This window comes from Hydra vulgaris, chromosome 04 (genome assembly GCF_038396675.1).
Source record: "Hydra vulgaris chromosome 04, alternate assembly HydraT2T_AEP".
Lineage (NCBI taxonomy): Eukaryota > Metazoa > Cnidaria > Hydrozoa > Anthoathecata > Hydridae > Hydra > Hydra vulgaris.
The window spans coordinates 15,801,140-15,813,192 of NC_088923.1; the positions used below are offsets into that span (position 1 = coordinate 15,801,140).

Sequence of the window (12,053 nt, forward strand, 5' to 3'; positions counted from 1 at the left end):
AATAAAAAATATTTTAAGGGGTCCCTCAAGAGCCTCTAATATTTAATGGGTCCCTAACATTTTCATAAAAAAAGTTTTTCAAAAATATGTCAACCTGGTACTCAAATGAAGCGAAATTATATAAAAATTTCAAAAATAATATTCATTTTGAAAACTTTAAACAAAATTATCATAAAAAATACATTTTTTTCATTTTTTGTTAAAAAACGTAATGTTTAATGTAATAAAACCATAAATAACAATTTTTTTTCAAAGTAAATATTATTTTTGAAATTTTTATATAATTTCGCTTTATATGAGTACCAGGTTGACATATTTTTGAAAAACTTTTTTTTTTGAAAATATTAGTGACCCATTAAATATTCGAGGGTCTTAAAATATTTTTTATTCAAAAAAATTTTAAACCTAGTGTTTTTGTATGAGATAGAACACATTTAGGGGGTGAGAGCAGATTATTTTCAAAAATGTTGTTTTTTGGGACACCCTAATATATATATATATATATATATATATATATATATATATATATATATATATATATATATATATATATATATATATATATATATATATATATATATATGTATTTTCATATATACCAGTGGTGTACACTTGAATTTTGATCACTCAAAACATTGACGCTCAAAACTCTCAAAAAACGGGCGACGTCAATTTTTTGTGTTGCTTGTCACCTTTTTTTTTTATTTCGCATTCAGTGTATTTCATGTACAATAAAGTCAATTTTGAATATTTATTAAAAACTATTGATAATATTCACTATTCTAAATCTAAAAAAATCACACTTCGGCGTGAATGACTTTAGTTTTCTTACTTGCTTTGAGCGCTTTAACAAATTTTTTTAAAACACAATAAACAAGTAAAACAAGCCTTTATAAAAATGAAGTTTACAAAAATACTTTTAAGGTTTAAAATAGATTTTAAGGCAAAAAAAAAACAAAAAATAAAATTCAAAAATGGATTTTATCATTATTATTATAGTTCTATCATAATCATATTTGCTATCATTGCTCTTCAAAAAAAGTTTAATTCATTTCGGTTTTTTAATGCTAAATTGTGCACAAAATTTAATTTAGATCTAAATTAAATTTTAAATTAAATATAATTTGTTTTTTTAAGTAAATTTTAATGAATGATTAAACTTATTGTTTACCGCATATTGAAGTATGACTGTAAAACAATAATCCTGAATCCTGAAAACTCAAAGTCAGAGAGAGCAACAAGTTTACAAATATCGAATTCATTTGTTCTTTTTATGTAAACTTTAGCTGAAAAAGCTTACATAAAAACTTTAAACTAAATAGTTCAAAGTGAAAGAGCAACAAAACAATACGATTTGAATTCATTTGTTCTTTATTTTGTTCTTTATAAGTAAATTCTAACTAACCACTTAAATCATTTACTTTCATTTTTAAATGTTAATTACTAAAGTCTTTGTAAATATTAAATACAGAAAATATTTTAAATTTTATTTATATCATTTATAATAGGAAAAACTATAAAAATAAAAATTTTTCTTCTTAAAGAGTTATTGAATTAATAAAAAGATAAAAAATAAAGAAAAATAATTGAGCTGCTCGTTTGGGCTACTCAATTATTTTTTAAAATATCTGAATATATTTTTTATTTAGATTGAAAAAATATATATTTTTAATCTAATTTACTCTCAACAAATCTGTATGTTCCAAGTGATCAAAAGGAGAAGACATTTTGTCATAACAGGAGCATAAATTTGAGTCGTCAGCAAATAGAGCTACTTTAGATGCAAGATTTTCCGGAAGATCATTAATATATATAAGAAACAATACAAGACCAAGGGCAGAACCTGAAGATACCCCAGAAGTTACTAGAAATGAAGAAAATTGTTGGTCTTCAAGGATGACTTTAATAAAGCAGTTAGAATGAAATGATTTGATAATCTCTAAAATTTTACAAGGTCACCAGATGAAGCAAGCTTATGGAGACGATCAGCATGCCAAACTATATCAAAAGCTTTAGATATGTCAAGAGCATGTTGATTTGAGTTTATTTTATAAAAATGCTTTTTTTACTATCAAAAAAATAACATTACAATATCTTTATAAAGTTATTTTATCCAATAATTAAGTCATGTGATGCACCATGCTGTGATGTGACCATTGCTGCATATGACACATTACTTTGAAACAATACCTTTATACAATGTCAAAATTGGTAACCAAAAACTTATTTTATTCATATACATATCTATATCTATCTATCTATCTATCTATCTATCTATCTATCTATATATATATATATATATATATATATATATATATATATATATATATATATATATATATATATATATATATATATATATATATATATATATATATATATATATATATATATTATATATATATATATATATATATATATATATATATATATATATATATATATATATATATATATATACACATATATATATATATATTAGGGTGATTCAATTTTACCCATTTTTGAAAATCAAGTCGGTCCTACCTGTAATGGTTGACCACCAATATAAAAATAATTTCAAATTATTTGGAATCACTTTATTTTGTATATAAAAAAAACATCACCTGGCAATATAAACATTGAAATCAAGATGTGTAAATATAATATAATGTAATGCCATGCATAATCATAATATATAAATCATGTTATTTATTTATCTGCTTGCCTATTGCTTTATAGGCTAGCTGCAACTGTTCCTTGGATTCTGACCCACATAGCTGATCCTTCTTTGCTGCACACCTAGTAGAAGTTTTTGATGATCATCCTTACTAAGAACATTGTTCACAAACTCTGATACAAGTTTTACAGCCCTTTCAGAACTATCGCTCACTACTTCAAGTTTACTTACAAAATTGGAAAAATTTTTGAACTGGTCAACATAGCACCACATAGGAGCAGGACAGTTTAACCAAAGTTGTCCTACATTCTAATCAGGTTAAGTAAACTTAAGATGAACCAAAAGTTGTCTCCAATTAATGGAGCAAGTCCCGGTGGCTCTTCTTGTTTAAAGTTCAGCTATTTTATAAAGTTTGACTTTATAAAAGAGCTGAATTCTCTGAATGCTGAAACTGATGAGAAACTGATTTGGAGAGTAATGTTTTTGCAATGTTTTTTCTCTCCACATCAGGAAGGTCAGGGACTGGGAGAGTAAGTGGAACCAAGGTTTCATCTACCAGGTGTGTCTCTGCATTGACATCATTGTTCTTTCAACTCCATGTAGAACTCTCTTGGAACCAGAGTGGTGTTTCTCCACACTTTTTTTGTATTGCACCATTTGTAAATAGGCTTTTACATCCTGGAATGGTGCAGCTGAGGGCAATGGGGTTCTCAGAAACCAGACAGAGTAGAAAATTGAGATAAATTCTGCCATTGACTTTTTTTCTTTTTTTTTTGGCAGCTGTCAAATTATAGGGCAGCTGTATCAGTACCTGAATCTTTAAATAGTAAATGGCTTTTGACATAAACCTAGCATGAGAAACACAGCCTGGAGCTTGAATTTTGAATACAATTTCAGGACACAGATACATTAGGGTAAGTTCCAATAATTCCCTATAATCCCTTCTGGGAAATGTCAGTGTTCAGTGTATACTTGCAAATCTGGATGATTTCCTCAATCTGGGTCGTCAAGAAAGTATTGCTGATGGAATTGGTACCAAACCTTATCAAATTGGAAAGATCAACAGTTTCCTTTATGCCATTCCAGTTTATCTGAAACCGTTTAAACATTAAACTTTCTGGAGCTGCTGTTTAGCCTAAGTTAATTTGCTCCCAGAAATGTTTGAGATGTAGCTCATATATATACCACCTGCAGGCAAGCTCTAATAAAATTGATTCCTGTCTTTGACTGAATCTAATATTGGTTCCTGAATGCCTTCCAGTATTTGGGGCATTGTGTCAAAACATAATCCCATCACATTATCACTTATTCCATAGTCTTTCAGTACATTATCTGAAACTTCATACTGAGCAGCTCCAGTTCCATGTTCCATAGCTGGAATTCCAAGAAGCTCAATTTCTCCATCAATATTAGCTTAAACAGCAAACCTGTCTCTTTTTTCTTTCTTCCCATCAGTGATATCTTCCATAATTTTTCCATCAAAGTGAGCTATTATGGGGAAAAGTGCTTTCTCAGCAGCTTTTTTAACCCCCATTCGTGCTGTGCAGCATTTTGCTGGATGGTTTTCTTTTGTGCCAAACAGTTGATTAAGACAGTGAAAAGTCAACCACATTTCCACTTGAACTAACAACCAAATCTGTACACACATGCAGCAAATCTCTGGAGAAAATATTTTTGAAAGCTGAAACATGGCAATATCTTACACAAAATCCTTGACTAACTGTGGTGTGTCATTACTTGGACATGGTTGGACGAAATCAAAAGAACAATCTGAGTCTATGATGGTGTTCATATCACTGGTTTCTGAGGAAAACTGAAGCTCTGTGGTCAAATCATGTCTCTGAGCAAACTGTTCAGCACTAACTGTACATGTTTCAATCTTCTCTGCTCTCTCTTCTCAATTCTCTAATTATATAGTTTGTCTTTTTTACCCAGGGTCATTATACAACTGGCCTTTTGATCTCTCAAAAATTTCATAACTGTATTATACAAGTCCTTATTAAGGCTGATCTTCTTTAGAATATCTTGGATATTTGGTTTAGCAATCCAGAAAACTTTCTTTTCTTTTTGAAGTTTTGTCTAGCTTTTACTGTTTCTTTTGAGTGCTTACACTTTTCTTTAAATTCTCCAAACTGTTGATCAGATCAGTTATATGCTTTCTAATAATAAATGTAAAAGGTTTATAAAATTATATATTATACTAAATTTTTGTAGTGTATTTTATAACAACTTATTCCTTTAATATGAATTAAATTTTGGTTAGCCTACCTTATAAATGGGTCAGTGAGTATAGCATCCTTGTATCCTCCGTCTAACCAAGGTTTCTTAACTGCAAATAGAATACAGTTTTCAGGACAACTATTAAGACCAGAACACTTAGCTGTCTGATGTCTATAAAACAAACAATCAATAAAAAAAAGTCATTTTGTCGCCAGATCTTCTAAATTCAAAGAGGAGAATATGTCTGTATTTGTTGAAAACATTTCTGGTAGGTTTTCTTTAAGATCCTCTTTTTCAAAAATATATCCTCTTGTTTTAAGTCTTGTCAATCTCGGCACCTTGATTTCTGAAAATTTTAGTCTAAGCAGTATTTTGATTAAAAATAAAAAAAACAAGAGATATTCATTCTTTGTTTAAATCACATGTATTTTACATTAATAATTTTGTATATAACCACAGACCGTATACCTGTTAAAAATTGTTATGGAAACAACAAATACATATACCCCAAAACACCAAATCTAGAATGAAATTAAAAGGCAAATATGGCAATATGTCTGTCCATAAAATTAGCACAAAAACAAATGAATATTCCAAAATATTCAGAAATCAAAATGTCATGATTTGAATATTTATTTTGTTTGTTTTTTCTAAAGAAAATAAAGCACTTTTAAATAATATAATTTATAATGCAATTTAAATAATTTGAAAGGGAGGGATGGGGGGGGGGGCGTCACCTTTCAATAAAGAAGGAGGAGGGGGGTAAATCCCTGAGAACCAGGTGAGGGGGAGGGGAGCAACGTGCCCCCTTCTATATAATGGTTAATAATGCTTCGCTCTAATATCAATTTTCAGAATTTGGCCTAAATATGAAGAATAAACCAGTGTCAGTTGTATATAGTAATGCGTCATTTTACTTAAAAACCCTTCCCTCTCCCCTGTTGCACCTCATAAATTTTTATACCCCCCCCCCCTCATCCGTATGTATGCATAGTGATTTTTAACTCCCCCCCTACGGTGGTTCTACCTCCTCTCCTCCCCTCCCCCTTATAGCAGTAGGCTATAAGATAGCCTGCTGCTACAAGGGAGTGCTGCTACATCAACTACCTTATAGCCTGCTACTACAAAGAAGTGCCGCTACATCGACTGAAGATTTAGTTGGAGCAGGCAGGGTGATTCATATTTTTACCTAAAGTTTTTCCAGATCATGTGGAATAAAAACCACCATATTTCTTTTTGGTCCTACCCTACTATTAATAAATTGTTTAAATTATACCATATAAAAGAAAAATTAGCTTTGTGAATTGATTTTAAATGTCCCTGCCAGACCTCTTAAATTTGATATGTTTTTATACACAAATTGGACTGTCAGGGACCTCTAAAATCATCTGACATCAAGATTTTAAAATTATTTTTATATTGGTGAATAAAAGATAGTTGATGTAACAGCACTCCCTTGTAGCAGCAGACTATACGATAGTTGATGTAGCAACACTCTCTTGTAGTATGAAGATAGTCAATGCTACAAGGGAGTCAAGTTAATAACATTCTAAATGTTTAAAAACATTCAGTTTTTAAAAGCATTCTAGTTATTAAATTTGCGTTTTTGTTGTTTTTTAAAAAAACATTAAATTTAATTAGTGTCCTCAATTAAATTAATGCATTTTGTTATATTCTAACCTTAATTACGTCAGTTTAAATACCATAGAAAAGCTAACAGCTTTTTTTTTACCACAAACTGTATATTTAACGCCTTTACTATAGGTATATATATATACCTACTATAACATATTTATATATTTATATATAAATATATATATACAATGCTGGCTCCATGAAGGGACTTAAGGGAATATAGTCCCAGGGTCCTGAGCTTTTGTAGGGCCCTCAGGGCCTTTTAAAAAAAAGAGAAAAAAAGACAAAAAGAAAAAAAGCAGTAAAATTTTAAAACAACTATTTTCGTTTAATTTAGAGAGTGAAAGTGTTACTTTTTAAATTTTTATAATACTACATTTATTTTGTTTTATTAAATCATTAATAGTTGTTTCTATTGCTCTGTTTTCAAAAATAAGTAAAAGGTGAAGAGTTTTTCATAAGTAGTAACAATTTCTTAGTTTCTATTAGTTACATTTTTTCATGAAACGTGTACAAAGATATATAATTGACAATGGCACAGAAAACAAAGTGGAAATGTTGTTATTTTTTGCTACATGTAACTAATAGAACAAAACTTTTACTTTGAGCAAATTTTACTTAGAGTAAATTGAATTTTGACATTACATTTGGGCTAAAAAGCCAGGATTTTGTGACAGATTTTGCATGTTCTTATAAGCTGAATGAGCATCACCTTAATTTTAATTGCATGTCTAAAAGCCCAAGATCTGAAAAACATAGCTATAATAATATTAATAATATATTACATCTATTACATTTCTGTTACTTATTCTTAAATTTTTAATCATTACTATAATTTCTTATTATTTTTGTTACTGCCTGACGTGTACAAAGATATATAATATTAAACGTGTAAATAAGATATATAATATTAAACGTGTACAAAGATATAATATAGAACATAATTATTTCCAATTTAAAGAAAGCAAAGCATTTCTCTATATCATCAGATTTAACCCCTGATATTGATCACATTGATCAACTAACTATTACTGTGAGATTTGTTGACATTCATTCCTATCCAGCAACATCATGGCATATACCTAGCCAATATACTCTTTGAGTTTTTAAAAAGTCATGATTTAGACATGAATTGCATTGGACAGTCATATGATAATTGCTCTGATAAGACAGGAAAGTATAAAGGTCTGAAAACCTTCATTTTAGAGAAGAATCTATTAGCCCTATTGGTGCTAATGATGTCATGGGCATTCTTTGAATTTAGATGGACACTCTGCTGTTGAATCCTGCTTCTCAGTAACAAATTTTTTTATGTTAATTCAAAAACTTTATTCATTCTTTTTGGCAAGTGCAAAAAGATGAAATTAGTTGAAATTACCTTCGCTTTTTAAATAAATTGAATGATTTGACAGGATATTTTTTTTTGATGTGTCAGACTTAGTGAAAAATGTATCAATTGAATTACAGATGTTTGAGTTCATTGAAAAGTTAAATTTACAATCAGTTTTTCCCAATTTGGAAACAGCCCTTCAAATATATTGATCGATGATGGTTTCAAATTGTTCAGGTGAAAGAAGCTTTTCTGTACTGAAAAGAGTTTTTAGAAAGTCATGTAAATTTACTAAACAGTAAAAAGTTATCTAAGAAGTTCAACAGAGCAAGAGAGACTGAAAAATTTATCGATTCTTGCTATTGAAAATGACGTATTTGATGGGTTGGATACAGCAAGCATCATCGATAAATTTGCACATTCAAAAATAAGAAAGAAAGAAAAAATTTCTTAATTATTCAAACTTGTGTTTTTATTCAGACTATTTCAGAATTTCTTAGTTATTCAAATTTGTATTTTTGTTCTTGACAATATATTTTTGATTTGGACTTGTTTTATTTTTGTAGTTCAGTTAATACTAGGGTTCTCAGATGCACTTTATTTTGGGCATTAATGCCTTATTTTTTTATTCCACAAGCCGGCACTGTATATATATATATATATATATATATATATATATATATATATATATATATATATATATATATATATATATATATATATATATATATATATATATATATATATATATATATATATATATGTTATACAGGCCTTGTTACGAGATTTCGCTGCGTAGCGAAAACGCGTAGCGCATTTCTAAGTAACTCAACTCAGCAAATATATTTTGCATCGTTAGAAGTTATATTGCGTCACTAGCGTCTTTTCAAGTACCGCATTGTAATTAAAGTTATTTTATTAACGCGTTAAAAATCATACAAACAGTTTGTTTTTTTCTCACTATAACAAAAGTTACAAATAAAATCTAAGTTCTTATTAAAAAAATCATTTTTATTATTTTTTTCAAATATGAACTAAATTTTATTTTGAAAAAAATATTTTTTTCATGAAACGTAAAATGTTTGTTTATTTTCTTATGATTTTATATTTGGTTTTTGGTTATTTTATTAACTGTTAATACATTTTTTCTTATTTAATTTGTGAACTCTTTTTAATAATGTTTTTAAACAATAAAGTTTTTTTTTGTTATTTATCAGTTACCGATAACATATTCGTGATCATAATTTATTTTCATAAATTAAATGAACGTCATTAAAACTTTACGTTATTGAATTAACAATAAACAAAATATCTTATTAATAAAATATTTACATCAAAATAAATCGTGCATTTTTTAAACTTATTATGACTAAAAATAATTTTTATATTTAAAAGGAATTTATATATTTAATTCCTTAAGATAAAACTTAAAACACTTTTTTTTTTTAACTAATTTTTAATAACAAAAAAAAAAAATGAAACAAACTGTTTCTTTAACAAAAAAATCTATTATTTTACAATTGCGGTTAAATGCTTTTACTTACGACTTTATTTCTTCTGAATAAACGTCACGTTAACGGTAATCAAAAGATAATTTAAATATTCTAAAAGATATAAGTTTTTGCGTAGCGCAAAACTGCTGAACGCGTAGGCAAATCGCCTTTTCGCAAGCAAAATGCGAGCTGCGTAGCGCTTCTTAACAAGGCCTGGTTATATGTTATATGCTATATATGTGTATATATGTGTATATGTATATATATATAGTATTAGAAAAATTAGTAATCCTAGTGAAATTTAAAAATTTACAGGTTTTCAGGGTGTCTTCACTTATCATGGCTGTCCATATTATGAAATTTTTTCATTGTATTTTTTTTATTTATGTTTCTTTTTTCATCTCAATTTTTACACAACTTTCTGAAATTTTGCTGAATATAGAAGCAAGAGATGGAAAAGTTATCTGAGCCCTCAAAAAGTTAAACAAAACAGTTTTGATTAAAAAAAAAAAAACTATAATCTAAACTAGAAAGAATAAGCTAAAAGTCCACCAAAGTTTTGTCGCCAAAGTAAAAAAAAAAAGTTGAAAATATTATTCTACTAGTTTCAAGTCATATTGGAAAATGTGATCGTAAGCAAACAACAACACCTTTAAGCAAACACCAACACCATTATTAACACTGATGTTGGTAACCATAGGGCTTTATGTGTAAAAATTTCTTCATTATAAGCAAGAGAAGGTTTTAAAGTAGAAGGACTGCAAACAATTTTGGTTGAAAGAAGTCTTAAAGAAACCAAGACTCACACAGAAAATGATATAGGTGTTCTTAAGGCCTGGAAATAGCCCTGATATGAGCCCTATTAAATTGCTCTTGGATGAAATGAGGGATGAGATTTGCAAGGAACCAGGTACAACAAAAACTCAACTGACAGAAAGACTCATCCATGTGTGGTTCCATTAAGAGAAAATACAATAACTTTGTAAATCTTTAATTAGGGATATGCCAAGAAGAGTATAAGCTCTGATTGATGCCAAACATTATACAAATTACTAAGGATATAAACTACTGTATTATCTTTAAATAGTTGTGAAAAAACTGTTTGTGTACTGTTTAATATGACTTTATGAATTATTAAGCAAATTTGCTATTTACTTTTACAGTGCTGTTTATACAAATATCTTTTGTGTACTTAGTCTTAAATGAAATATCATTATTAATGTCACACTGAATCAGCTATCTGTGGGGGCTTCAGTAAATCAAATAGATAGTACTATTACTATTACTATTAGTAATAGTACTAAGTACTATTACTACATCCAAAAGTTTTTGTTTTTTTTTGAAAAACGTCTTGAATTAAATCCACATTTTAAAATTTAAAGTGCGCAAAATATATTAGGACAGTACCAAACTATATCCACCTAAGTGTGTGCGTGCATATATATATATATATATATATATATATATATATATATATATACATATATATATATACATATATATATTATTATATATGTATTATATATACATATACATACTATATATATTTACATATGTGTGTGTGTGTTTACACATCATTCCATAAACTAACTGAAAATACTTTAAAAATTGTAAACAATGTAAAAAATTTTTAACCTCCTCCTCCACCCCATTTCAGTAACTGAACAACTCTGAACCAATCACCAAGTTTAGAACGTAACTCAACAGCTAAATCCCTAAAAAATAATAAATATTTAATATACAAATAACATAATAAATGAGTATAATAAATAAAATGTTACTTTTTATTTTAAAAAGTGTTTTTAAAGATTTTACTCTTTTTTGAATACTTTCTATAATTCAAAAAATTAATAAAAACAAAACAAACAAAAAAAATTGAAATAAATAAAATAATTGTGTAAAAGATTTTCACAAAAACAATTATACAACTACTAACTTGTACTAACTTACAACAATGTTTTTTTATCAATTGCATTAATGCAATAAGTTGCAGATTGCATGCATTATTTATTGCATTAGTGCAAGAATTATTGCATTAATATAATACTGTAAAGACTTTCTGAGGACAAAAAGTTAATAATGCATTAATTTTTAAATTGAAAAAAAAAACAATATAGACAAGCATGAAATGATCGAAAATTGTGTAAAAAAAGTTGTAGAAGTTGTTATTCATCAAACGCCACTTTTTTTAAAACAAAACTATAAAAAATAAATGTTTTTTTTTAAACTATATTTAATTATATTTATTATATCTATTTAATGATATTTAATTTATATACTTAGGTCGTTAGGAAAGTTCGTAGAACTCCCCTATTAAAAAAAAAGAAGAAGAGGTTTTTTAAATTTTATTTTATCAAATGTTCAAAATAATGTCCATCATTATCTATACAAAGTTGCATCCTTTCAAGCCATTTGTCAAATGTCTTTTTATACTCTTCTTTGGGTATACTTTAAAGTAGCTTCGTTATGCGAGTTTTTTGACTTTTGACGTCAGTATCGTCATCAAGATTTTTTTTTATCAAGTTCAATAGCCAATAATCGGATGGAGCTAAGTCTGGTGAGTATGGTGGGTGGCGAATTATTGTAATTCCAGCTTGGTTTAGACAATTTGTGACGGTTTCTTGTCTTAAATAAACTTGTCTCAAATAAAACCACAGCTTATTCCCTGTAATAATATCATATAGTCTCCATGGACCGTTTCTGAAAAGGGCTAAAT

At 27.8% G+C, this 12,053-nt stretch overlaps 1 protein-coding gene across 1 annotated transcript in view; it reads right to left on the reverse strand.

Moving 5' to 3' along the window:
- Positions 1–12,053, reverse strand: part of LOC100208734 (WD repeat-containing protein 35) — a 65,649-nt gene that overhangs the window by 6,628 nt on the left and 46,968 nt on the right. The window contains exon 25 of the mRNA XM_065795577.1: positions 10,973–11,052. Within this exon, the coding sequence (XP_065651649.1) occupies positions 10,973–11,052 (80 nt within the window). The remainder of the gene's footprint in view (positions 1–10,972; positions 11,053–12,053) is intronic.